Source organism: Aplysia californica, unplaced genomic scaffold (assembly GCF_000002075.1).
Source record: "Aplysia californica isolate F4 #8 unplaced genomic scaffold, AplCal3.0 scaffold00071, whole genome shotgun sequence".
Lineage (NCBI taxonomy): Eukaryota > Metazoa > Mollusca > Gastropoda > Aplysiida > Aplysiidae > Aplysia > Aplysia californica.
Window position 1 is genome coordinate 563,102 of NW_004797341.1, and position 25,104 is coordinate 588,205.

General features: G+C 40.7%; 2 protein-coding genes across 6 annotated transcripts in view; one reads left to right on the forward strand and one right to left on the reverse strand.

Moving 5' to 3' along the window:
- The window catches only part of LOC101859772 (rRNA methyltransferase 1, mitochondrial), a 30,567-nt gene extending 12,436 nt beyond the window's left edge, over positions 1-18,131 (reverse strand). The window contains exons 1-8 of one of the 4 annotated variants that reach the window (XM_005093881.3): positions 18,004-18,131; positions 11,329-11,512; positions 10,928-11,064; positions 9,898-10,001; positions 4,937-5,001; positions 3,917-3,971; positions 1,829-1,908; positions 916-1,018 (exon numbers count right to left, since the gene is read on the reverse strand). In XM_005093881.3, the coding sequence (XP_005093938.2) occupies positions 916-1,018; positions 1,829-1,908; positions 3,917-3,971; positions 4,937-5,001; positions 9,898-10,001; positions 10,928-11,064; positions 11,329-11,462 (678 nt within the window). In that variant the 5' untranslated portion in view covers positions 11,463-11,512; positions 18,004-18,131. Of the gene's footprint in view, positions 1-915; positions 1,019-1,828; positions 1,909-3,916; positions 3,972-4,936; positions 5,002-5,404; positions 5,562-9,897; positions 10,002-10,927; positions 11,065-11,328; positions 11,513-17,999 lie in introns of those variants that run through there. The other 3 variants (XM_013080019.2, XM_035968620.1, XM_035968621.1) reach the window with 3 other exon arrangements.
- Positions 18,132-18,400: 269 nt separating this feature from the next.
- Positions 18,401-25,104, forward strand: part of LOC101854557 (Golgi SNAP receptor complex member 1) — a 21,589-nt gene continuing 14,885 nt past the window's right edge. The window contains exons 1-3 of one of the 2 annotated variants that reach the window (XM_005093857.3): positions 18,404-18,518; positions 22,619-22,721; positions 24,996-25,037. In XM_005093857.3, coding sequence (XP_005093914.1) covers positions 18,479-18,518; positions 22,619-22,721; positions 24,996-25,037 — 185 coding nt within the window. In that variant the 5' untranslated portion in view covers positions 18,404-18,478. Of the gene's footprint in view, positions 18,519-22,618; positions 22,722-24,995; positions 25,038-25,104 lie in introns of both variants that reach the window. The other variant, XM_005093858.3, reaches the window with a different exon arrangement.

Below are 25,104 nucleotides of genomic sequence, written 5' to 3' on the forward strand. Positions count from 1 at the left end.
CTGAGTACAGATCAAATGGACTAGAGAAACTTCTGCTGTGTGGAAAGACAGAAGAAAGGAAGACAGGAAACAATATAGGCTACTATACACATATGGCCTGAACAACTTTGCGAAAAACAGCAAACACAATGAGAAAAACCGGAGCTGATCAGGAAGACAGAAAGACAACAGGAAGGAATGAAGTAACATGATAGTGATGGTCGACGTCTGCTCCAGACCAGACATCTGAAGCAGTGATCATAACAAGCAAAAGTGAAAAAGGAGGAGGAGGAAAATACCGAACTCGCGAAATAAAATCACAAGACCCTACCACACCCATAAAAATTATTAACATCAATTTCAGTTTCAAATGAAATAACTAACTTTTCTCTAACCACACAAAGCTAAATTTGTTTTTGATTTTCAAATCAATTTCTTTTATTCTGAAAACATTCAATTTTGTCAGTTCCTTCATGATGAATGCTTTCATGAGGGCTCGTGCACATAAAATGGTGCTAATCAAGCTAAAATAGGCCCCACAAACACACTAACATTGCAGTCCAGCAGTTCCGAGATGACGGGAGCACGATGAAAATCGAGTATCGCATACACCAGAGGATAGCACGAGCCAATCGCTAGGCATTGTATTGTCGATAATTGGAGGATAATTTGCGCAAACCACGCGACTCACGGAAAGCATGAACTGGGAGGGAAAAAGCGGAGAAAACTGAAAATCTTGGATTTCCGGGGATCCGCGGAAGAATATGATCACTGCTGAAAAAGTAGAAGACAGCGTCTACCTGCCTAAGACTAAAGACAACCATTTTTTTCTTCAACAATGGGTGGCCATCTTGAACAATTTCGACTGTAAGATAAGTCGAACCCCACGGGAATTTCTTCTCAGCTTTAGTGTAGCCCCATGGCTAGTTGTCTTACCTGACACATGGAGGCCAGTGAGTGACGTTCTGGCACACACAGCAAGTCAACGAGCTCCATGGCTCCGGCACTGGCTTTGCTCACCACAGGGCTGAGGCGGCAGCTGTGAATATAATCATATGGTAGGATTGTGACTCTGCAACTCTGTGTTAGTTTTAGTTAGAGTCTTACCGAACTTGCAACAAATCAGGTCATGTAAGAGCCGAAGATTAGAGGTGTTACAAGAGAGTAACAAACACAAAAAAGAAAGAGGAGACATTTAATAAGGATGTTAGATAAAAATAGAAAAGAAGGAGCAAATCACACCAGAGCACCTGCCAAAGGACCCACTATCTGTAACTCTATGAGGTCCCAAACAACATTTTGTAAATGATAACACAAAAGTCATATGATTGGGTAGATGTTAATAGCCTTATCAACACGATTTGGGTCTACTGAGTAACGTGGGTGTCTTACAAAGCTTCACCATGAATACCAAACTAATTAATATAACACTTAAAGTTAAAGTTAAAGGGTAATCAGATTTAAATTACATGAAAAAAGTACTGATGCCTATAACTGTCCTAAGCAACACAATGACACCAATTATTTTGCGAAAATGACATTCTCAAAAAGATATAAAACAACACACATGTCAGATTTCACAAACAGAAAAGTGACTTTGATAACTAATTTTTAATTTAATTTTAAAAAGTAATTGAGAAATAAGAGCAGAAAAAAGCAATAGTCAGGAACTTTTTTCCACCAGGCAGTTTTTAATCTGTTGGAGGCGCGCATTTGTGGAAACTATTTGAGGCACTTGAGAGAAGTCAAGGTATGGTATCGAGAGATGCTTTTTAATTTTTAAGAATTACTTACTAGGGTCATAAAACTACGAATAATAGATGTGATCCAATAATACACCTGAACTTACCTGTTCTGAGCTGGGACTATCACTTTTTCTACTCCAAGGAAGTAAGCTGACCTCAAAATGGCACCAAAGTTCATTGGGTCCTGGTAGCAAAAAGGACAAAAGGCTTTAAATAGTAAATACTACACATGTTGTTATTTTTTTATGTTGGTGATTCTACATCTCCATCAACATAATTTAATAATTTAAACCATTTGGGAGGTGGGTTGCCAACCCAGGCTGAGAGAAATACACCCTAGCAGAAAGACAGAGATATTCGATAAAAATTATTTCCTCACTCGGGAATCACACTCCAGTCTCCAGCCTGTGACAGCGAAGAGCATAATCCCCACACGACAGACGCCAGTATAAATTATACATGTGAGTGGATTTTGCCAGGCATACAAACATCACATTGACTGAGATACAACATGAAAACATATACAACATGAGAAACCAGATAATTAGGCTCGTTCAATGAATATCTACACAACAGTAGAGTAGTTGACAAAACATCTGCAGCTTTTGTTTTAGTTTTAGTAAATGTTTTACGGCACTTGCAACAAAATAAGGTCATATAAGAGCTGAAGATTAAAAGTGTCACAAGAGAGAAACAAACAAAAAAGAAAGAGGATGTGTAAAAATGATACATGTCTTTTTTTTTTTTTTGCAAGTGTTTTACGACGCTCGCAACTGCATAAGGTCATATGAATATGAGCACGCGGGACACACCAAACATTTTCAGTAGGTAGGAAATTTTGAATTTTAGCCCAGGCGACGGCCGAAGCCTACTCTTATCGATTTTGGACCACCAAGAGATCTTTAACATACGCAACTTGCACACAGGACTTCCGAGATTTTTCGCCCTTGTCTGAGAAGGTTAGGTGTTGATCTTTCCTACCATAAGATCAGGTGTGTGGCTGAAAGACAGCAGTAAGAAGGAGCCAAGAAGTAGAAGTAGAAAGGCAGAGAAAGAGTCAGGAGCCCAGAGCAGGGGGCAAAGGAGGTGGGGGGGGGGCAGAAAAAGGAGATGAAAAAAGACGACAGAACATTAGAGCTGGAAAGAATGTGAAAGAAGAAAATTTCCGTCGCTATCTGGATTCGAACCCGGGACCTATGTAATGAGAGGCAAAGACCTTACCCTCATGGCAACGAGAGCCCCCTAATATGTCCGATAGGAAAGAAGGAGCATACCACACCACAGCACCCACCAACCACTCATTCATCTGCTGTAGCAAGTACAAAATAAATTGCTTGTACTTGTCATAAGATCCCTTTTCATCATGTGACTATTCCTAGCTCTTATTATAGACTTTTTAAACAGCTGCAGGAGGAAGAGGGGGGGGGGGGGGGGGGGGCATGGAAAAAACAAAGAAAAAAAAACAGAAGAAGCATCAAAGAAGAGAATTTTAAAAACAAATAAGACAAAATGCTTTTTTCCTGGTTTGTTTAAAACAATCACTATTACTTCTATACTACTGAGGAGTTCTTAAAGACCTGCTTAAAGACTGATCGTGTGCACTGCTAATGATTAAATAACTACCGGTATTTCTATGCGCTTCCTTGTCTTCTCTAGTTATCTTCTCAGAAAAGTACCATTTGTTTTTTGGGGGTTTTTTTTAGTAGAGGGTTTTTTGGGTTGTTTTTTTTAAGTAGTAGAGGGTTTTATGGCGCTCGCAACTGCATAGGGTCATATGAGCGCCAAGGGGTGGGTGTCAACAGAGAAGTCCTTACAGGGAATCAGACTTACTCTGCTCACCTCTCTAGCTTTAACAGCACAAAGTCTGATTCGACCATCAAGGCACCCCGGAAATAGCAGGTCACAGGAGTGACAAACATACAAAAGAAGTAGAGGAAATGACAATAGTAAGGATTAGGAAAGAAAAAGCAGCAGTTCCCTGTTGCAGATCAGGCACACTTATGAGCATGACATGATGAATCAGCCCATTTACAATTCTACTGTGCTTGAGCAAGAAATGTCCCCCCCTTTGGGAATGGCCTAAAGACACTACAGTCAGTGGCACTGCCCCGGGGAGTCTCAGAATTCGATTGATACGTGTGATAAAGGGAGCAATTCTATCTAGTTCTGTAAATCCCCAAGGCTTAGCATACCTGTATATTGTACAGCATTAACCACAGAGGAACCTTAAGGCCATCAGAACCTGTCCTAGATTGGATGCAAAAATACACAAAATAATCCTTGAAAATTTTAAAATCAAAATATGAAATAATGAAAACTGATTTCTAACAGCTAAAAACTGCATGGTATACAGGGTATTGATAATCCTTGCTATTACTTTTTTCTGAGTGCTGTTTGCTTTATGTTATAAAAATAAGTTTAAAAAGATAACATGATTAAAAAAATGATATTATTGACTTTCATTTCAAATTTGTATCATATTGTGGTGGAATCAGGTGCTTGTCAGTTTTGGGGCATATAAAGTTATTAGCATCATCCTTAAAGCTTGTTCATTTATCATGCTTTTGATTTTAAAAATACCCATCTCTATTTTGAATAGAAGTAGAAGTCGAGATATTTGCAATTGAACAAGGTAGGGTTGCTTGATTTCTGAGGTAAAATTAGCAAGGAAATGGCCTCCACAGTTTGGTGACCTCAAAAGCTTTAGAGTTCTTGGAAACTACACATTTACATTTTTGGTGCCTTTAATCAACATTTTCCAGTAAAATCCACACAAAAATGTGTTTTTAAAAGGACATAAAAAATGTTGAACCAAAAAAAGAAAATTTGATAAAAAATTTCTGGAGGCCAGAAAAATGCTGCTTACTTTGATTGCATTATTTTGACGAGAGCCTGATTTCACAGTGATGCCTCACATTTATATGGGTCGAGAGGGTATGGAAGTTTGATTTCATATTCATTAGTTTGAGCTCACAAAAATACATTACAGTCTTTCGTCTTTTTAGACAAGTTTTTTTCCACAAATAAAACAAAAGAACTCTACACTGATCAATATTAATTACTTCAGAATAACCTACTCACTTTCTGCCTAATCTCATCATTAGCAATAAAACTGTCATATGAATCATAGATAGATAGCTACAATACAATACAGGACAAAAGTCCAGCACAGATGCTGATAGTTTGGATCTCACAAGAAAAGATCAACAAACCGTGGAAAATGTTCTTGTCCATTCCACCTGGCTATTTTCAAAGGCTCAGCATCCAGGCAAACACCCTGTTAAACAAATGTTATGTTGAATTAGTTTTAAGCTATTTTTGTCTATACTAGTATGATACTTAGTGTGTATTCATTACGTGATGATGAAACCTGTAATTTAATATACGTATGCAACGTACATGTACTTCGCTAGCCGCGTGATTCAACCGCCTAAGTGTCAAAAGACAAATTTTACAGGAGAAGCAAAAAACTGTTTAATTTCTTTTTGCTCATACTTATGAATCTGAAATTCAGATATGTAATATAATATGATGTAGTACAATGGTCTGTTCCTAACTTTTTTTTTAAAAGCTTTCTTACATAAGTTACTGGACATGTGTACCCTCAGAAGGATCGAAAAAGGTTTCCTGAGAACAGAATGGACTCAAGCTATCGAAGCAACGTCTATACGATCGCTCACATGGATTTTCTGTCTGGCCATGCAGGTGTTAGGGGAAATGAAAGAGCCGACAGACTGCCTGGTGAGGCCATCTCAGTTGACAATACAGTTCAACCAGATAGGGTTGAGATCCTGAAATGTCTCTCTCGCCAGCTGATTGAGGAGGAAGACACAGAGGCAGAGGCCAGTACTGCCGTGGAGAGGATGATGCTTTTGGGAATACAAAAAAGAAACGGAAAATCTGGCATCCTTGCAGGAAAGAACAGAAGAACATTCAACCAGATGTGCACTGGCACAATCAATAGAAAGATCCTCGGCGACATTTTGGAGAGAGCAACAGAGCATCAATGGACATGTCCGGAGTGCAGGGAGGTTGCTTCCTGAAACAATGAACAATGAACTGGACATACCATCTGCGTGATTCAACCGTCTAAGTGACAGTATGACGGTGTCTAGATGTTTGAATAACGTTAATCAACTTTACTCGACGAGCGCCAATGGTCGCTTGGGCGTTTGAGTAATCGACAAAAGTAAAAAAATAATAGTTTTAAGAGTAATTGTAAAGTTAAGAGTAATTATTTCAGTTATTTAGTTGGGTCTTCTGGGGCAGGACTGTTTTTGGTCTCTTGAAGTAGGTATAAAAGACCATTCATCTTAACATTCAATTTGTACTGGCTGTTTTTGTTCAGTGTGCATCAAAAGCAACGAACGTTTGTGACAACGGGGTCGTCTTTGTTTGAGCCAGGTCTGAATTGTCCAGAAATCGAACATCAAAGGTTGAAGGGGGCGGGCGGGGGGGGAGGGGTTAGGATATTGTCCAGCTTTCAAGATTATCCATGAGCACATAGACCATACCATTTTTCAGGGACCTTTCGATCACACTATGTGTGCTGTCCACTTCCATTTGCGTTTTTTCCTTTTCAAGGTATTTTTGTTTAACAATTTTGTTCTATGTCACTGGTTGCATTTGACAAGATAGCGTAGTGGTATGATAAGAACAGCCATTACTGTATATAATGAATGTGGCATTGTCAGTAGGCTCCTCCAGGGTGTTACTGGCTTACTTTACTTTACTTTTCCGATCCAGTGGCCATTTGGGTTCTAGCCCTTCGGTCTGTCGATATATGGCAAAGAATTTACAGGTTTGAATCAGCTGTGCTTTGTCGCTGTATAGAGTATTTCCAATGTCTGGGGAGGCTGGTAGGTAGGTGCAACACAGGTCGCAAAGTGCTGGGCAGTTAAAGAGGTGGTGTGGTACTGTTTCATCCTGGCAGTCGCACAACGGGCAGTCGGGTGGGGTATCCTTGCGGATCCTTTTAAGATAGGAATTTAGTGGTATTGTTGTGTTCGCAGACGAAATATCGTGACTTGTTCTCTTCTAGTCAGGGAATTTATTGCATCTTTAGAGTTGGGGGCTGTCATGTGTGCAAATACAATTCTTCCAGTTTTGCCCATTGCCCAGCCATTCAGCCACTGTTCCCTGGTGTTGCATTTGATGATGTTCTTGGCTGTCTGTTGTCATACTGGGTTGTGAGGTTGTGTTTGTGATGCTCCCTTCTTGGCAAGGGTGTCTGCTCTGTCATTTCCTGGGATGTTGCTGTGGCCAGGTATCTGACTGTAGTGTCAGGTTGACGGCATAGGTCTGTATGAAGGTGTTGATTGTTTGAGCCATGGATAGGCAGGCTGGGCTTTCGAAATTCATGTTTTCCAAAGCTTGGAGTACTGACTTTTCATCTGTGAAGACAATAGTGTTCTTGATTTTGTTTGGATGTATTATGAAAATGTTGGTCAGGACTGCTGCTTCGATGGCGATGACCTCAGCTTCATAATTTGTACAAGAAGTACCACATGCATCAAATAGCTCTTCACATGTTTTGTCAGGATGTTCAATTCTTACCCCAAAGCCTGCGTTTATAGTTCCCTTAAAGGCTGACCCGTCTGTGTAAATATGAATTGAATCACTAGGGTAAGAGTCAATTGTCTTCAGAGCTATTGTCTTCAGTTCTACTGGGTCACATTCCTTTTTCACTGTCTCTTTTATGAGGGAAGTTTTGATGTTGGCATTCTAGATGTTGGTGTTTGGGGGGGGGAGTTCTGGTCTTAAGGGTTTCATCATTTTTTTGTTACATGGAAGATGGTGTTTTTCTGCTAGTTCAGTGGCTGTGTCAAGTATTGATCTTCCATGAATCCGTTTCTTTGGTCGTCTCTGTTCAATTATTTTCCTGTTTGGGTGGTTTTTCTCTAGTCTTTTGTAGCGCTCACTCATCTCCACAACTGCTGCCTCTCTCCGCAAGTCCAAGGGTTCCAGGTTTGTATGGATTTCACAAGCTGCAGTTGGAGTGGATCTCAAAGCTCCGGAGATAAATCGTGCAGCTTGATTTTGGATTTTGTCAAGAGACCTCTGAGTTGGTTTGCTGCAGATTGTCTGTAAGGTTAGGTTATATTCCATGGCAGAGCGTACATAGCCAACATATAGCTGTCTGAGTGCATCCTTGTCCGCTCCCCATGAGGTGCTAGCCAGTCATCTGAGAAGGTTAAGTCTGTTGTTGGCCTTGGTCTTCAGGTTCCAGATATGGTTTTTGCATGAAAACTGTCTGTCCAGCTCGATCCCAAGGTAGGTCGGGTTTTCAACTTTTTCTAGTTTGTTTCTTGCAAGTGAGATGGTGAGATTTTGCTTTGCAACTTTGTGGATTTTTGTAAAGACGGTGTAGATTGTCTTGGTACAATTTGCTTTTAGCTTCCACTTGCAGCAGTAGTTGTTGAATCTATCTAGATTCTAGATCCTCATTTATAAGCCGTGCACTGATGCCAGCTTGTTTACTTGTATGCCAGATGGCTAGGTCGTCGGCATATAGGGCCTTCTCCGATTTCAGTAACTGACACAAGAAGAGATTTCATTGGCAATCAACAGTCCTTCTCCTTCGTGCCAAATGTGACACTTCACATCTTTGGTTACCAAAATTTTTTAAAATATAGACAGCTAATTTGATCCTGTTATGATATAATCTGGTCCCATCCTCTGGGTTTTTGGCAAGCTTCGTGAAATATTCTTTCTCCTACCTTGCATACATCACATTGATCCTTCCGACATACATACAAAAGGTTGCTCTTTATGAATATCTCTCTAAAGACTCTTTCCGTTTTCTTTGGTACTCTATATAAAGGCCCCCGAGGCTTTGAAAGAAAGTGTTAGTCAAGATAGATTTTGCCTGTATTCTGTCTGTAGTAATGGGAATGCAATTTCGTCAAGTTTATCGAAGAATTACTTATCACAAAACTGCTTGTCCCTTTCTGCTCTCTCGTAATTTGACAGTCTTGGAGCTCCCATCTCCAAGTCATGTAAACTGTCTTTGCAACAGTCATGAATAACCACTGAGTGAGGGCAGTTGTATACAAACGCATTGTTATTGCATATAGGTAGAAAGTATGAGATTTATTTGAAACTGAAGAGTAGAGCTGGAGAGTTGAAGTTGAAGCTTTGTTAAAAAGAGAATTTACGTGGCATATATATTTATGAGTTACTTTTTTTTTTCAAGTGACAAATTAAGTATCATCTACCCGGAACAGATTAATTAATCAATGATTCAATAAGCGCCCCTTAGCTGTCAATCATTGGCTTTTAAAATAATTCATTCGTCTGTAGCTTTTGCCACTGTTTACAGACTTGGTCTAGTCAGTATTAAAATATTCTTTTATGCTATCTTGCTATTTCTCAACTACACTACAAAACCTAGTGATAAATTACGCAAACTGCCTTCACAAAATCTTTTGACTATCGATAGGGTTCCATCTGAGTCGAAGACAACAAAGGCAGCACTTTGTTTTGATGTTAACTTCCAGTCTTTTTTTTACAAGCGCTACAGTCATGTGGGTCACACCGCCTACGCGACAGGTGAACCTCAACAAACCGCTGAATCTTCCTGATTCAACCACCCATTCGCCACCATGCAGTAAAACCGGCACTTGGGTGGTTGAATCACGTGGAAATTGGGACTGGTGTGATATAGGCGATTGATTTACTGAAGCATTGAAACACTTTGCAGTATTCTTCGAAACTCAGGATTTTAACATAAGGTGTATTAAAGGCTATACTGCGTGATTTTTGAAAATTTTGTCACTTAGGCGGTTGAATCACGCGGCTAGCAACAGGCAATTGCAACCCAAATGTCCCTTCAGGGTAATTTCAAAGTAAAGCTGATATTTTGTCTATTTTACATCACTTTTATGCAATGATAGAAGCCATCATGTTTAAGTAAAGATCTGTGATTAATTCAGCCTAGGAGTCTAACATCCTAATGTGGTCACGAATGTGTCAGCCTATCTTGTGGCATAAAATTAAAACAACAAACTAAGGCAAACTAAGAAAAAAACGAGATAATTTTCTTCTATCCATTGACTGTTTCTCACAGGACTTGACAGCGACAAGCAGTGACAACAATAAAAAATTACGGCCAAAAATTTAATACACCCAAGTTCGCAATCTTTCTCATGTTTCAGTATTTGGCTGGACTTACTTGGTGAGGTCTGTTCCCAGACATGCGGTCAAGCGTCTCTCTAGGGACAGCCACAGTGTTCACCTGGAGCCTCTCTGCCAGTCCTTTTATGGCACCAAGTGAGTCTGAAAAAAAGCAATATTTCCTTTGAAACACCTAAAGAGGCAAGCAAAGTAAAGAATAAGTAAAGTAGGTAAAGTAAGTAAGTAGGTGCATGGGTTTAACTCCCAACCAACACTATATGGTCATTCAAGAGGCAGTACCTCCGAATTTAACGACCGTCTCCGATAGGGCCAAGCCAAATGGGTTGAGAGCCTCAACACAATAATCCAAGACACTTTTTAGTTTTAGTAGAGTTTTTCGGCGCTTGCAACTGCATAAGGTCATATGAGCGCCAAGGGGTTGATGTCAACAGAGAAGTCCATACAGGGAATCAACCTTACTCTGCTCACTTTTCTAGCTTCAACAGTACAAAGTCTGCTTCGACTACAAAGGCACCCTGGAAATAGCGGGTCACAAGAAAGTGACAAACATACAAAAGAAGTAGAGGAAAAATGACGATAGTAAGGATTAAGAAAGAAAAAGTAGCAGTCCCCTGTTGCAGTTCAGGCACAGTTATGGGCATGACATAGAGGAATCAGCCCATTTACAATCTACGGTGCATAAGAACACGTTAATGTCCCTCCTTTGGAATGGCCTAAAGACACTTCAGTCAGTGGCACTGCCCCGGGGGGTATGACCCAAGACAATAACAAGAAGCTGCCAGGCAAAAGGAAAAGAAGAGGACCACAAAAGAACACTTGTTTCCAAGACATGAACGCACAGGCAAGGAGGGCAACACATTCTTGGAGAGTACTGGAGAGACTAGCCCAGGGTTAAGATGAATGGAGACAGCTTACAGGCTGCCTATGCCCCACAAGGGGCCAAAGATAGAAGTAAGGGGGAAAAAAACCCAGCTTTATTGATAGGCAAACTTGAACGGGGTTATTCTTGAAGTCGATCCACCTTGTCAGATCACTGAGCTACAAACATGTTACAGCCTTGTAATCACCTTTTTGTTTGGTCACGTCCACGTACAGTTGAAAAAAACGCTTCCTCCTTCCCGCTTGTAGAGCTAAATGTATTGGATGAAGACCAAAGAGTACCTCCCCTTGAACCTTGAACTCTTCTTTGTCATTGTGAGCGCCTCTGCAACAGTAAAACCAACCGTTAGTTCACAAAAGACATTAAATATATATATAACACGTCATATTATCATCCACTTCTCCATCCTTCTCCAAAAAAAAAACCAACAACAAAAACAACAAAAACCTTAAAAAAACACAGAATCTGTTGTTGACATACCAGCTGTCACATCTGCTGATCTTCAATAATAATACATCATACCTCCTTTTTTTTTTAAATTCTTAAAACAACTTCAGACATCTTCAGACAAAAGTACATTGCACCCACTTCTTTGTTTTGCCTTTTCCAGGTAGTCCATAATTATAGCTTGGCAGCAAAGAAAGAGTGCGGGCAAAAGGCAAACTCCAATGGGTGGCCCAAGAAGGCAGAGTCTGGAGGATGGCACAGCGTTGGCAGATCATCTTACAGTACAGGGTCCCTCATGAACATGTTAAGGGTAAAGGTCAGTGATCTGTGAAAGTACCAAAATGGGAAATCATCAAAAAATTAGAAACTCACTTTATATTTTTCTGTGACTAACCATGACTTTCCTGGACATTTGAATAGAAGACATAAAAGGTCTTGAACATCTTGCGCTCACTGATAATATAAGTAGACAAAAGAGAAATGGTAGACCAAGAAAACTAAGTAAAGAGAATTTGAACAGATAATTGACAGGGGATCAAAGACCAAGACAGGTTTTTTACAGATTTTTCGGTAAGTGTTTTACGGCACTCGCAACTGCACGAGGTCATATGAGAACAAGTGACACATTTTTTAGAGCACCTGAGGAGAGAGATGCGTGGCGAACTATGATCACAATTCTGATTTAATAATACAGTCGAACCTGTGTAAGATGGCCACCCATTGTCAAGGAGAAAAGTGGCCGTATAACATAGGTGGCCGTCTTAGGCAGGACTGATCAAGATGAAGAAAACAAACCATTCCTTTCTAAGGTCCCAACCGAAAGTAGCCGCATTGTTGCTGTTTTTGTTGTTGTAGTTGGTTAGTATTTTGTTTGTAATTCTTATGTTGTTGCTGATTTTGCACAAGGGTGACAATAAAACGAAATGTATCAGACGAGGAAATTCGAGTGCCATGTTAAAACTAAAACAAACACATGAGTCGCCACCACTCGGCTTATGAGTTATGAGGGATCACACGCTTACCTCAACAGCAGCTGAAAATTGGTAGCTATTGGTCAACAGTGGGAGGGGCCTACCGAACATGATCGGTTGGAGGGACAACTTAACAATAACGACAGGTGATTGAATTATGACTGCTCGCCCACAACGCCAGGGGCCAATGCACAATTTATGACAAAACGTAATGGAGTCACTAAGGTGGCCATCCAAGACAGGTGTTATAGTTTTAGTGTGATAAATTATGGTGGCCGTGGCGGACAGGTGCCCGTTTTACACAGTTAAATTATATAGAAAAAACACAAGGGGGAAATGGAAAGTGGCCGTTTGTACAGGTGGCCGTCTTATAGAGGTGGCCCTCTGGGCAGGCTTGACTGTAATTTAAAGCATCAGGTAAGAAACCCAAATTATAGCCTAATGATAGTCCGTTGTAATACAAAAAGATATAGAGTATAGAGGATTACTCGCTTTAGAAAACAGAGAAAATAAATTAAATTTGAAATATATATATTTTTTATGTCTCTACAGGACTATCTAGCCTATATATGGTCAGGAATCACATTTCTCATGAACAAAGCGAAAAGTGTAAGTGTAACTAGCGTTTAGATATTAAAAACACGGCAGTCTTTGCTGCTTATGTGTCAGTATTATTAATCTAGAATTATGTGTATGCACGTTCACTGGCTTGTGTGTTTTGTGTTCGAGGAGATGATACCATTTTGTAAAGCATATGAAACTGTTTTGTACAAGAGGGCGCTAAACTATATTTACGGCACTCTTCGGGAGAAGTGGTCCGGGCTACCTCCGATAGAAATAACAGGTAGCAGCTATGCAGTCAGGCACAAGTTCCTAAAAACCACAACCTGTTATATTGTCAACCCCGCCAAATACCCATCCTTCGCGCACAGCATGCCCACAATTATATTTTCTGTTAAAGAAAGACGAAGGAAGGGGGGTGGGTGGAAAGAGGAAGTTGACAGCATCGCCAAAGAAGCAACAGCGCTTACCCAGATTGACACGCCAATCGATTTCTCGACAGCTAAAGCCGTCATCCACCGATCGACCCGCGCAAAGTGGAAAAGAGAGGCGAAACCCAAACTGCCGTTTGCCCAGCCGCCGTCATTCCAGCTTGAGGCCTCGCTCAGACGACAGGACCGCCGGCTTCTCTCCCAAATGAGAACTGGTGGAAAATCGCCCAAGCTGAGATCATATCTCCACAAAATTGCGCCAGCAGACAACCCAGATCCGTCCTGTCGAGCCTGCAAGGAGGAGGACGAAACTATGGACCATGTGTTCCTGAGGTGTCCCGCCAGCTATCGTGATAGAACCCGTCTGCTGGGACATTTCAGTAACCCACTTTCAGCACTTTTTAAGGACCCCCGGGCGAGTGTTGAGTTCCTGCGTGCTGTCGGCATCGCTGACCGCTTATGAAGCCACAGCGCCAGAAGAGAGAGAGAGAGAGAGAGAAAAAAAAATGTGTGGAGTAAAAAAAGAAAGCTCTTTTTTTTTTCATTTTAGCAGTGTTATGATAATGCTCATTATATTCTATTATCTATTTGTGGTGGCCGAATTTTGCTATTCAAAAGGCTTTTTAATGGCTGCATCGATCGACATGTGGTTTTCGTCAAAAGATTTTTAAAAATATTCTCCAGATCATGACGTCCTTTGTTTTTTCATTTTTGAGACAGTTTTGCTGCAAAAAGCTAAATTTCTTTATTTCTCCGATCGCTTTTGTAAGCCGATGCTTCTGTCTCTGCACTTTTAGAAAATCCAGTGCGGAAGTGATATTTTGCGAGGCGCATTTTGTTTTGAGACCTTCTAATTTTTTGCATCTCTTAAGATTTATTGCTCAATTCCAGTACAGTGTAAATATAGTAGGCCAATGACTTTCAGTTGATGTCAATGCACCGATCATTCCTTTCATTGAAAGGGGGCCCAGCTAGTATATTATGTTAAAGAATAGGTCAAACAAGATGGCTTACTATAAATATCGGCAACAGGCTAATGGCAAAGCTGTACCCGTGGTTTTATGTACCCCACATAATTTAGCAAAATTTCATCATTTTTGGCGGGCTTTCTGGAAATTGCCTTCCCGTTTGTTTACATTTAGAAACAGAAGTGATTGCAAAGGACAAAAGTGGCCATGTAGGCAAAGTGAGCCCTATCACATTATAGCCAAGTCAAATATTTTTCTGCCTTTTTTTATTAAAAAAATTATTTTGGCCGGATTGAACTTTGGTCAACCCTCCGTGTTAAGATCTCATCTAGATCTAGATCTAGAATCTAGAGAGTCTAGGTCTAGATCTCCATGATAATGCCTAATTGGAAGGGCCTATTTGCAACGTCGTGTTGCCATTAGCGCCAGTGCTAAATATAAAATGCCGCGTTGCGATTAACGCCAGTGCTAAATACAGTGGAATCCTGTTATAACGAGAGGGAGGGGACCGGGGCGAAATGTTCGTTATAGCAGAATTCTCGCTATAATGGATCCAGTAATAAATTCAAGGGAAATAGTAAAGTAGGCCTAATCTATGGGTTTAGAGTTCTGTTTATTCATTTTTGTATTTCCCTTGATGATTATTTAGTTCAAAATGATCTCTAGGTCATACTTGATCATCGAATCAGGTTTTCTTCTCTAGCACTAGCAATGTTGACAGCTCGACGTTGGCGACCAGAAAGAAGTGCTCTGACTCTAGGCTAACTCGCCCGCTGTGTTGTCCCCCACCCCACCACACCATATGGTGTGTTGCATCTGCTTGCGCATGTCACACATTCGCTCGATCTATCACAACATTGTGACCTCTCCATCCCGCACCACAGAAGTGAGAGGGACAGTAGGCCTAGATAATTATAATCATTAGAGTTTTAAGTAAATTTTTACTTTCACTCCCGCACACAGAAGCACTGCTTCGGGGGTCAAACTACAACTGTTTGCTGCAGATCGTACATATAAAGCCATAAAAACTGTCACAAATCAATTATTTTCAGGAAAATTTCAAATGTAACGGTAAAATATCAAATTATGGGTTAAAACAGGGGGGCGTGTCCTCATGTAACCCCCCAGATTTTCTTTTACCTAAGGGGACGCTTGGATAACAATAACAAAACGGTGCAACTCGGTATAAGTATTTCCTGTCCGCAGTGTCGTCATACAAAAGATTCTAGATCTAACTAAAAATATTATCTATAAGTTAGGCCTAGAGAACGCATACAATAGATTCTAGATCTACAAGCTGTTTATGTTCACTAGACCTTTAAGTCTAATGTTCACTGCTTCCAAGCGCAGCATAAAATCCTGGTCCCGGAAGGTTTTTTTGTTTTGGTAGTGTCAATTGTGACCGGATCATACCGGAGACATAGCCGGAGACGTACGGAGAAATCGTAATTGTAATTGCCGATATCATCATTGTCATTGGCAACGGCAATACCATTAATGTTACATGAAGCTTCAGCGAACACCAAGCACACCTCTGTGATTGGCCCAAATATAGAAGACGTAATTCCCACATCTATTTTTGTGGTCTTCCGGGGCTTCCCTCGCCAGTCGACTTGGGAAGATTGAAGAATACCAGACCTCTCTCTCTCTCTCTCTGTGTTTATGTATTTTTGTGTGTGATTGTAAGTGTGGTGTGTGTAAAGATAGTATTAGTGGGTGGTTGGTGGGTGCTCTGGTGTGGTCTGCTCCTTCTCTCCTATTCAAAAAATATTTTTTCTTTCTTCTTTTTGTGTTTGCTACTCTCTTGTAACACTAACACCTCTAATCTTCGGCACTTATATGAACTTATTGTGTTGCAAGTGCTAACTCTAACGAAAATAAAAAATAGTTTTAGGTATGAACAGGGCGCTTTGGCGGCAAGCGTAAGTGAATGCGTGGTACCGAAGCTCGATTTACTTTCGCTTTCATTACCACCCAGAAATTTGCCGGTAGCAGTCTGATTAACGCAACATTTGTAACATACAGGTTGTGCATACAAACGCTGTGTCGCCATGAAAATAAATCATTGTCCTTTGCTTTCACTTGCGGAAAAAAAAAAGTTAGGCGTCTTGTCGGGCTCGACATCGTGACCGGTCAGTGAGCCTGTACCTTCGCATCACATTGTGAGTACCAGTGATCGTTGGGGTCACCAAAGTTCATTCAAAGTGTGTGCTGTGCAAAGTATAGGGCTACGGAATGGGGGGATTATCGATTTTTTTTAAAGGTACAGTCGGGGGGAAAGGTCGGGTTGAAGGCAACACCGGATGACAAAAACTGAACTTGGAATGGAAGCAAATTTTAGTATATTTAGAATTTTGATTATTACTAGAGCTTCCTGCTACGGAAAAGCATGCATTGGTGCAAGCCCTGTACGGAATTGGGATCCGTCATACTCAAATGTAGTAAGCCGTGTTTCATTGGATGGGTGATAGTACGTTTGTTTCATTGTCCTTTGTTTTAAGAGAGGTATGACCTCATCAAGTGCATACTTTTTTATTCTCTCTCTCTCTCTCTCTCTCTCTTCCCCTCTCTCTGTTTTCTGAGTCTCTTTCTCTCTCTCTCTCGTGATATATTACATGTTTTGTAAACATCTTATATTTTAGCTTTCTGTTCCAGATTCGTAGGTTTTCAGTGTCACTGCATTTTGTTCTCCCTTAGGAAAGATGACAGGGGGTAGATTGGGATCATTTGTCGGATTACATTCTGCCCACTCACAACCCCAAAAAGCGGAGTGAAAAAGAAAAAAGGTCAAGGTCTTGAAGGGAGCGAAGCAGTTACCGTGCACCTAGCTCAAGCGCCCCCTCCCCCCCCCTCACGAAACAAAATACCCGGTTACCGTGTTCGTAGACAATGAGAGGCACCCGGTTGCCGGTTACCGTGCACGTAGATATTGAGGCTACGCGCCCGGTTACCACGTATGTGTATGTGACATTGAGACTACACGCCCGGTTGCCGATTACCGTAGATATTGAGGCTACGCGCACGGTTACCGTGTATGCAACATTGAGACTACACGGTGAAAAAGGAAAAATTAATGCCAACGTCATGAAGGGAGCAAAGCAGTTACCGTGCACCTAGCTCACCCCCCCCCCACCTCCCCCATGAAACTAAATATCCGGTTACCGTGTTCTTAGATAATGAGAGGCGCCCGGCTGCCGGTTACCGTGTACGTAGATATTGAGGCTACGCGCCCGGTTACCATGTATGTGTATGTGACATTGAGACTAAACGCCCGGTTGCCGATTACCGTAGATATTGAGGCTACGCGCACGGTTACCGTGTATGCAACATGATTGAGACTACACGGTTAAAAAGGAAAAATTAATGCCAACGTCATGAAGGGAGCAAAGCAGTTACCGTGCACCTAGCTCACCCCCCCCCCCCTCCCCCATGAAACTAAATATCCGGTTACCGTGTTCTTAGTCTGTCTTAGATAATGAGAGGCGCCCGGTTGCCGGTTACCGTGTACGTAGATATTGAGGCTACGCGCCCGGTTACCATGTATGTGACATGAGACTTCACGCCCAGTTGCCGGTTACCGTGTACGTAGACCCTGAGGCTACGTGCCCGGTTACCATGTACGTAAACCCTGAGGCTACGTGCCCGGTTACCCTGTATGTAGACCCTGAGGCCTGAGCTGAGGCTACGTGCCCGGTTACCGTGTACGTGTCGTGGACACTCCGAAAATTAAAATGAAAAAAAATAATAATAGACTCACAGACCAAGGAAAGCCACTAGAATTTAGATTCTAGAATCTAGATCTAATCTACATCTAATCAAAATCTACATGTATTGAACTTTAACCAAGCCTAAATTGGAAAAAGGAAAAGTATAGGCTATACCAACCACCGATCATTCACAAATACAACACACACCGCCAGTTTCTTCTAGGAAATACAACTGTATTATTATTTCATATTCTTTTCATTCCTTTCATGAATCTTATTCCATATTTTGCATAACTTCTTTTTAGAAAAGCTAGGCCTAACTTCGTTGCAGCCCAAGATTATTATAGTACAATGTACATTGAAAAAAAATCCCTCCGTTACCGGTATGATCTACATAAATACATGTATTGCTATCAAGGTCTGTTGAATCTTTCCTGTACGTTGAGAAAGTTTTTGCAGATGTAGTTGTTATACACTTAAATGCGTGTCATTTTCTTTTAAGTAGCACAAGGTAAAAGAGGGTTTTTAAAATTTGTTTTGACTTTCTTGATCGTCCCAGATTTTACTAGCCTAGACCGATTGTTGCCACTCTTTTGCAGCTGCGTGTATGAAACGTGTAAAAGTGGAGTCTCTCGCGAGAAGATGCCAACATCATGAGAAAAAGTATGGCCGATATGGGGAACCTATGGGAAGGTATTGTTGCATTTGTAACTGTTTCGTTGTTTCTATGCCACTGTTTAACACATAAAGCTGAGTATTGAAGGATTGGTAATAGCGTTGTATGGCCTTGTCGAACTAACAAGTGTTTCCACAAGCAAAGTCTCCCGAGAGCTATAAAAATATCGTTGTGATGTTCCGACGCAACTTCTTCACAACTGTCACAAAACCAAACTTAAATTAAACTCTGTCCTGCGTCTGTGCTGAGATGCGAATCTTATCAGCAACCGATTAGATTACGTCGGATGTTCTGGGAAGGCCGCCGGGGTCACTCAGTGTGTACTGTTGGTGTACAGCGCACGCGGGGAAATGTGTGTTTTCGCCATGAATACCGTGGGAGTGTGTTAATCAAAGAGGAAAATAATGAAAATAACACTCTTTCAATACTTTTCATAGTGTACAGTATACAGACCCGGTAACGGGGAACAAAGTCACAAAGTATACAGACCCGGTAGGGGAACTCTTTTGTGATTTCAGAAGGCTTCAGCGCCCTCTTGGCTCAGGGTAGACCAAGGTTCTTCAAGATCTCTATGGCTTAGGTCTCTAGAATCTAGATCTAGATTCTAGATCTAGATTTAGACAGACGGACATAAATCATTGATCTATCTAGTTAAGTTTCGAGGCTAGCCTAGATTTAGATCTATATCTAGATATAGATTTAAATGAAGATTGCGGATGTGTTTTCGATGAACTATCGTTTTTCCTCCGTTTTGGAGTTGGAGGAATCACGATTTGAAGAAAAGAACAATGTCAAAATTTCAATCGAGCAGTCACCCTCTCTATTTCCCTGCCTCTCTCTCCACTGTGTATCGCTCGTCTTCTCTTTTTCTTTGTTTGTCTCTGCCTTTCTTTCTCCCCACCTATTTCCCACGCTATCTTTCTCTCTTTCCCTCCAGCCAACTGGGGCATGTCATTTTTGCTAGCACCACACACAGTACACAACCGGGTCTGGGCGCTGAAACTTTTCGAAATCACAAAAGCGTTCCCCTACCGAGTCTGTATACTTCGTGGCTTTGTTCCCGGTTACCGGGTCTGTATACACTTCGTTCTATTTATAAAGTGTTACAAACACACGAATAACCCCCTCTCATAAGCTGATAAGACATTACGAGTAGTTACGCCCATTCGAATAACCTTTCTCGACGCTTTTGTTGTTATGAATGACCTGGGGTTCGAAAGGGAGGGGATAATATAGGTCAATTTCCTAATGTTTTGCACTCAAATTGTTCTTTGTACCTCTGCACAATGGTATTCAAAATTATTAATAAAAATAGGCTTATTTTTTATCAGGTAGATTCTAGATCTAGTCTAGATTTAGTATCATTTCACACAAAATCAAGCTCATTTTAAAGAGTTTGTATAGAAAAATGGAAGTCTTGTTTCCTGACTATCTTTTCGAGCTCCTCATGTCTAAGTGGGTCAATTTGCTCTATAATTTCATTGAACAAACATCTAGAGCTACCAATTTGGCGTGTTTTGAATGAGACGCATTCCTCTGTTACGAACCAACGCAGACAGTTCAAGAAGAAGGCCACAAATACACACAAACTCAAGTAGACTGACGCACACACACTTGAGCTATGTGAATGCGGATCCGACTCGGGATCCGAAATCAAGGTGAGATCGGTGCTCGGCGCACGTGCGCTGAGCCAGGGGCAAGACTGACGCGGGACCAAATGCAGGCGAGGTGCCAAAATTGGCTTATCGGACGACATAAATCCGGCCCCCGGAGGGCGAGGATTAATACTCGCTCTACTGAAGTCTACTCACTCTTGACTCTAATATCTAGATCTACATCTAGATTATCTAGATAGATTAGATCTAAACTAGACTAGAAGTTTTGGCCTCTTTGAACATTAGCAGACCACCACTAGATCTAGATCTAAATCTCCTCCGGTAGAGGGGGGGGGTGTAGATAGGTGGGTGCAGGGGGGTACCTCCCTGCTGAAGTCACAAAAATAATTAGATCTATGTATAGATCTAGATCTACCTAGGCCTAGTTTGCCACAGTTTTTAGTGCCAAAAAAAAAAGTATTCCTGGTAATCTTCAATTTTACTACTGGAAGTTTTTAAGTATGAATGACATCAAGCCTAGATCTAGATCTAGGTAGATCAAGAATTAGACTGCTTTGTTCTTCCTGGCCTTGGGATTGGAGACATACTTTAACCCTGGTCCTGCGGGGGCTGGGTTTATGTCGCCCGATAAGCTTATTTCGGCACCTTGCCTTCATTCTGTTCCCGCATCAGTCTGGCCCCTCCCTGGTCATTCATAACAAGAGCGTCTTTCTAAACAAGTTATTCGAATAGGTGTAACTACTCGTAATGTCTTATCAGCTTATGAGAGGGGGTTATTCATGTGTTCGTAGAAAGTTATAAAAGATAAAGCGTTATTCTCATCACGGATTAACACACTCCCACGGTATTCATGGCAAAAACTCATGTTTCCAGGCGCCCTCGCTGTACACCAACAGTACACACTGAGTGACCCCGGCGCATGGAGCTAACGAGAGCACACTACACCAGCTTGTGATTAGCTGTATATAGTGACGTGTACGCATACGAAATTTGGTAATATACCTTAGGCCTAGTGGAATGTAGTCGGAAATACAGATTTTATTGATCCATTGAATGAGCAACAATGCACGTTATGTAGATCCACAAAATGCGTTATTTCGTCATACGTATGGCGTTAACTTCCACTTAGTGCAATGTCAACAATATGGATATGGATGCTCATGTGATGCTAACACCTTATATATCAAAGCAGAAAAATGAAGATCCGTTGCGCATTCTACGGATCCACAAAAAAGCGCTACAAAATCCACCAATCTAATACAGAATGAGCAACAATCGATTGGTTGTTTCGCGATCCACGGATTGCGCAAATCGACAGAACACGCCTAACATTATAATATTTTGATATATATATATAAAAATCTTAAATCTCTTATAAGTTTTGTTTATTTACAGGACAGTGAATGATTAATTACAGGAGAAATTAAAAATGGTCCACCCTATTCAGTAAAATAGTTAAACATATGGGGAGGAATTCCGAAAAGAGCGACCACTATGAAATAGAAAGAGGGTTAGGATTAAGGCTAGGTTTAGGTCTAGGTCCCTTCTTTAATAGGCTAGTCTTAATGTGTTTGTACATTGTAACATTGTTTGGGGTGGTCGCTCGTTATGGAAGTCCTTCCAACTACTAAGGACGATGTTGAGAAATATGCAAGAGGCATCTTTTGATTTTTGATAGATATCATACCATATTATATATATGGTAATGTTTGTCGGTGACAATGCAGAGATAGATTGGTTTTATTGATTATAATGCGGAGATAGGCTGAGACTTTTTACTTATTATAATACTCCAATCTTTTGTATATCTAAAAAGTGCTTACTCTTTGTGTTACAATCATCTTTCAGGTATTCTATCCTAGAACTTTCATTTTGCCTATTATGTAATAGAACGTCATTTTTTCTCAAAACTTCAATTTTTTATGTTTATTCTCATCCCCTTTTATTATTTTCTTTTTGATTCTCATCTCCTTTTAATATTTTCTTTTTGATTCCAATGAAATTTTCAGGGCTGGTTATTCATACAATAACCTAACTTTATACAGGTAGAAAATAAAATCCTTGCTTTCATAAGTGAGTTACATGGATGATTATGTAATCAAATTCGGAGACACGAAGTGGTAGGTCAGTTATCCATCTCTAACCTTTCTCCTATTCAAGATATCCAAAATCTCAAATGTATTAAATTTTGTATTGAGTATAGTATCTATCAATGTACCAAATTTGGTTGGTAAATAAGATATCCTTTTTACTTTTATTATGAAAGCTGTTTGTTTTCAATATGGCGGCCGTTAACATGGCTACAGTAGACTTAAAACAAAAAAATTAAAGTTACATTTTACATATATTTTTCTGTTATACCTCCTTGCTATATGGTTTTATATATCTAAAAAGGCCACCGTTACCGAGATAGGTTTATAATCCAACCCAAGATGATCTTTGTTGAGTATTTCCACTTTCAAGATGCCTACAGATCAAATATTTATTGAATTCATCCACAGACTTACGACGCCAGGCGCGGCAGCTGGAAAATGAAATTGACCTCAAGCTTGTGTCTTTCAGCAAACTGGGAACCAATTACTCATCACAAAGAGACTATGACAGGTAAGTTGTTGCAGATGAATACTTAAATACTTTTATTCTAGTATTTTTTCTTGTTGGGAGGGGGGGGGGGGGGGGGGGGTTAGCTTGAATGCTGAAAGATGTAACGTATGATGTTATGTCAAGTCTAGCAGCAAATTGAATGTAGGACGGGGTGGCTTTTAATGCTATAATTCAGTCCTTACAGATCAAATATCAGAGGCTTTATGAATGCTGTTTTGAATTATATATGTTGGTAAGAGGATGGTTATTCAGTCCAACCCTTAAAGTCAAGAGAGATGGACTTTTCCAACAGGGTGGGAGTGTAGAAGATAATCCACCATATGACCTAAAATCGTGAGTGGTTGGTCGGTCTTCTTATGTAGTTTGCTCCCTTCTTTGTTATAAAACATCGGTTTTCCTATCTCTCCCTCCTCCTTTTGTGTGTTTGTTACTCTCCTGTATCACCTCTAATCTTTGGCACTTATGTATTTGCCCTTATTCTGTTGCAAGTATTGTTAAACTCTTACAGAACTAATGAGATGAAAAATTGTCAACTGTATCTGTTGTTGAATGAGGTTATTTTTAAATATATTTTTTTGCTAAGTGTTTTACAGCACTCGCAACTGCAGAAAGTCAAATGAGCGCACGGGACACATTTAACTGTTTCAATTGGTTGGAAATTTTGAATTTTGCCTAGTTGGCAGCCGAAGCCTACTCTTATCGATTTTAGACCACCCAGGGATCTTTAACATGCGCAACTTGCACACTGGCCCTCCGATATTTTTCGCCCGTGTCCGAGAAGGCTATGTGTAGATCTTTCCTACCAGAAGATCAGGGGTGTAGCTGAAAGACAGCAGTAAGAAGGAGCCAAGGAAAAGCAGTAGAAAGGCTGCAGAAAGAGTCAGGAGCCCAGAGGAGGGGGCAGAGGAGGTGAGGGAGGCAGAAATAGGAGACGACAGAACATTGCAAGAGAGCAGGAAAGGAGGTGAAAGGAGATACTTGTAGAGAAGATATTTTGTTTCAGCCGCTCCCTGGATTCGAACCCGGGACTTTTGAATAAGTGGCGAACACCTTAACTTCTAGGCCACGAGAGCCCCCGAATGAGGTTAGTGGAGGCTGTAGCGAAAGCAAAGTCTATAAGAAACGTATGTTGCTGACGCGCTCTTTTTATCAAATTCCTTATGTACAACTCAAACAAGTTTTATTTTGTACAGTTGAAGTTGTCTCTTTATGAAAACAGATAGAAAATCTCTTTGACTATGTTTTCCTCCTCACTGAAGTACTGTATTATAATATGTATTCTTTAATCTTGCATGGGAGTGAAAATTGGCTCTTGAAATTACTGTTTAAGCTCCCGGTTTTGGGGGTTTTATTTTCTTGTTTGTGTTCCTGTGTGTATATATTTGTTAGAAATATATATGCTCCTGCTCCTACACTCCTCTTTTTTACCGTGGGTGTGAATGCATTGAAGTTACTTTACTAATAAAAGAATGCTAGATTACGGTAGTCTTTTTCAGGTTGTGGTTTGAGGTTTGTTTATAAAATAGTTTGCTGCTTTTGGTTGGGTTCCGAATTCTGTAGTTTACAATGTGGATGCTGTTTGTCACTAAATTGGGTTGTTGTACTTGGAAAGCCATGCTTTCTGTTTAGTTGTTCGTATGTCATGATGATCTGCTGTTCCGACAAAAGTTCATTGTGTGCATTTTTGTAACATCAACATGAGAAGAGAAGACAGCCTTCAGCCTGGTCATGAGTGAAAGATCAATTTTTATTCATGGAGAATCTATCTATACCTGATATTTCTGGTTGTGTTTTGGAATCAAATACAAATGTGGAAAGATGAGTCTCAAACCCCGAACAAGACATTTGATAATAAGAAAGCTGTACAAATAGACAAATATGAGAGGATGCTGACATTACGAATCTAAGAGAATTTGCTAAGTCTCGCAGACCATTAAGTCTTGCAGGTGGTTGGAGGATGTCACTGGTAGGTCCAACTTCATTACCATCCGTCTGTTGTGTCTGTCTGTCTGTCTTACATTTTCTCAGCACTAGATGACCATTATTGTGTTGATGTGCTTCTCTTTACTGAAACAAATAAACTATTAAGTCTGTGGTCTGTGACACCCCTCTACGGCTGAAATCATTTCGCTAGAGTACGGTATTTCCCTTGTTGTTGTCACTCTAGTTCTCTTTAGTTTTTATGTTTGCTGAGCTTTCTTACCTGTCTCTCATGTACTGTACGTAGAACCACAATAACTGATAGCCCTCTGCCACCATGTCTCCCTCTGGCAGCCTCCCCCCCACTAACACAGCTAACCCCACGGGGGACAGCAGGTAAGACACTCCTTTTCTTGCATGGGCATGTTGGATCTTTGCTCACTCTGACAAGTGCATTGCGCCC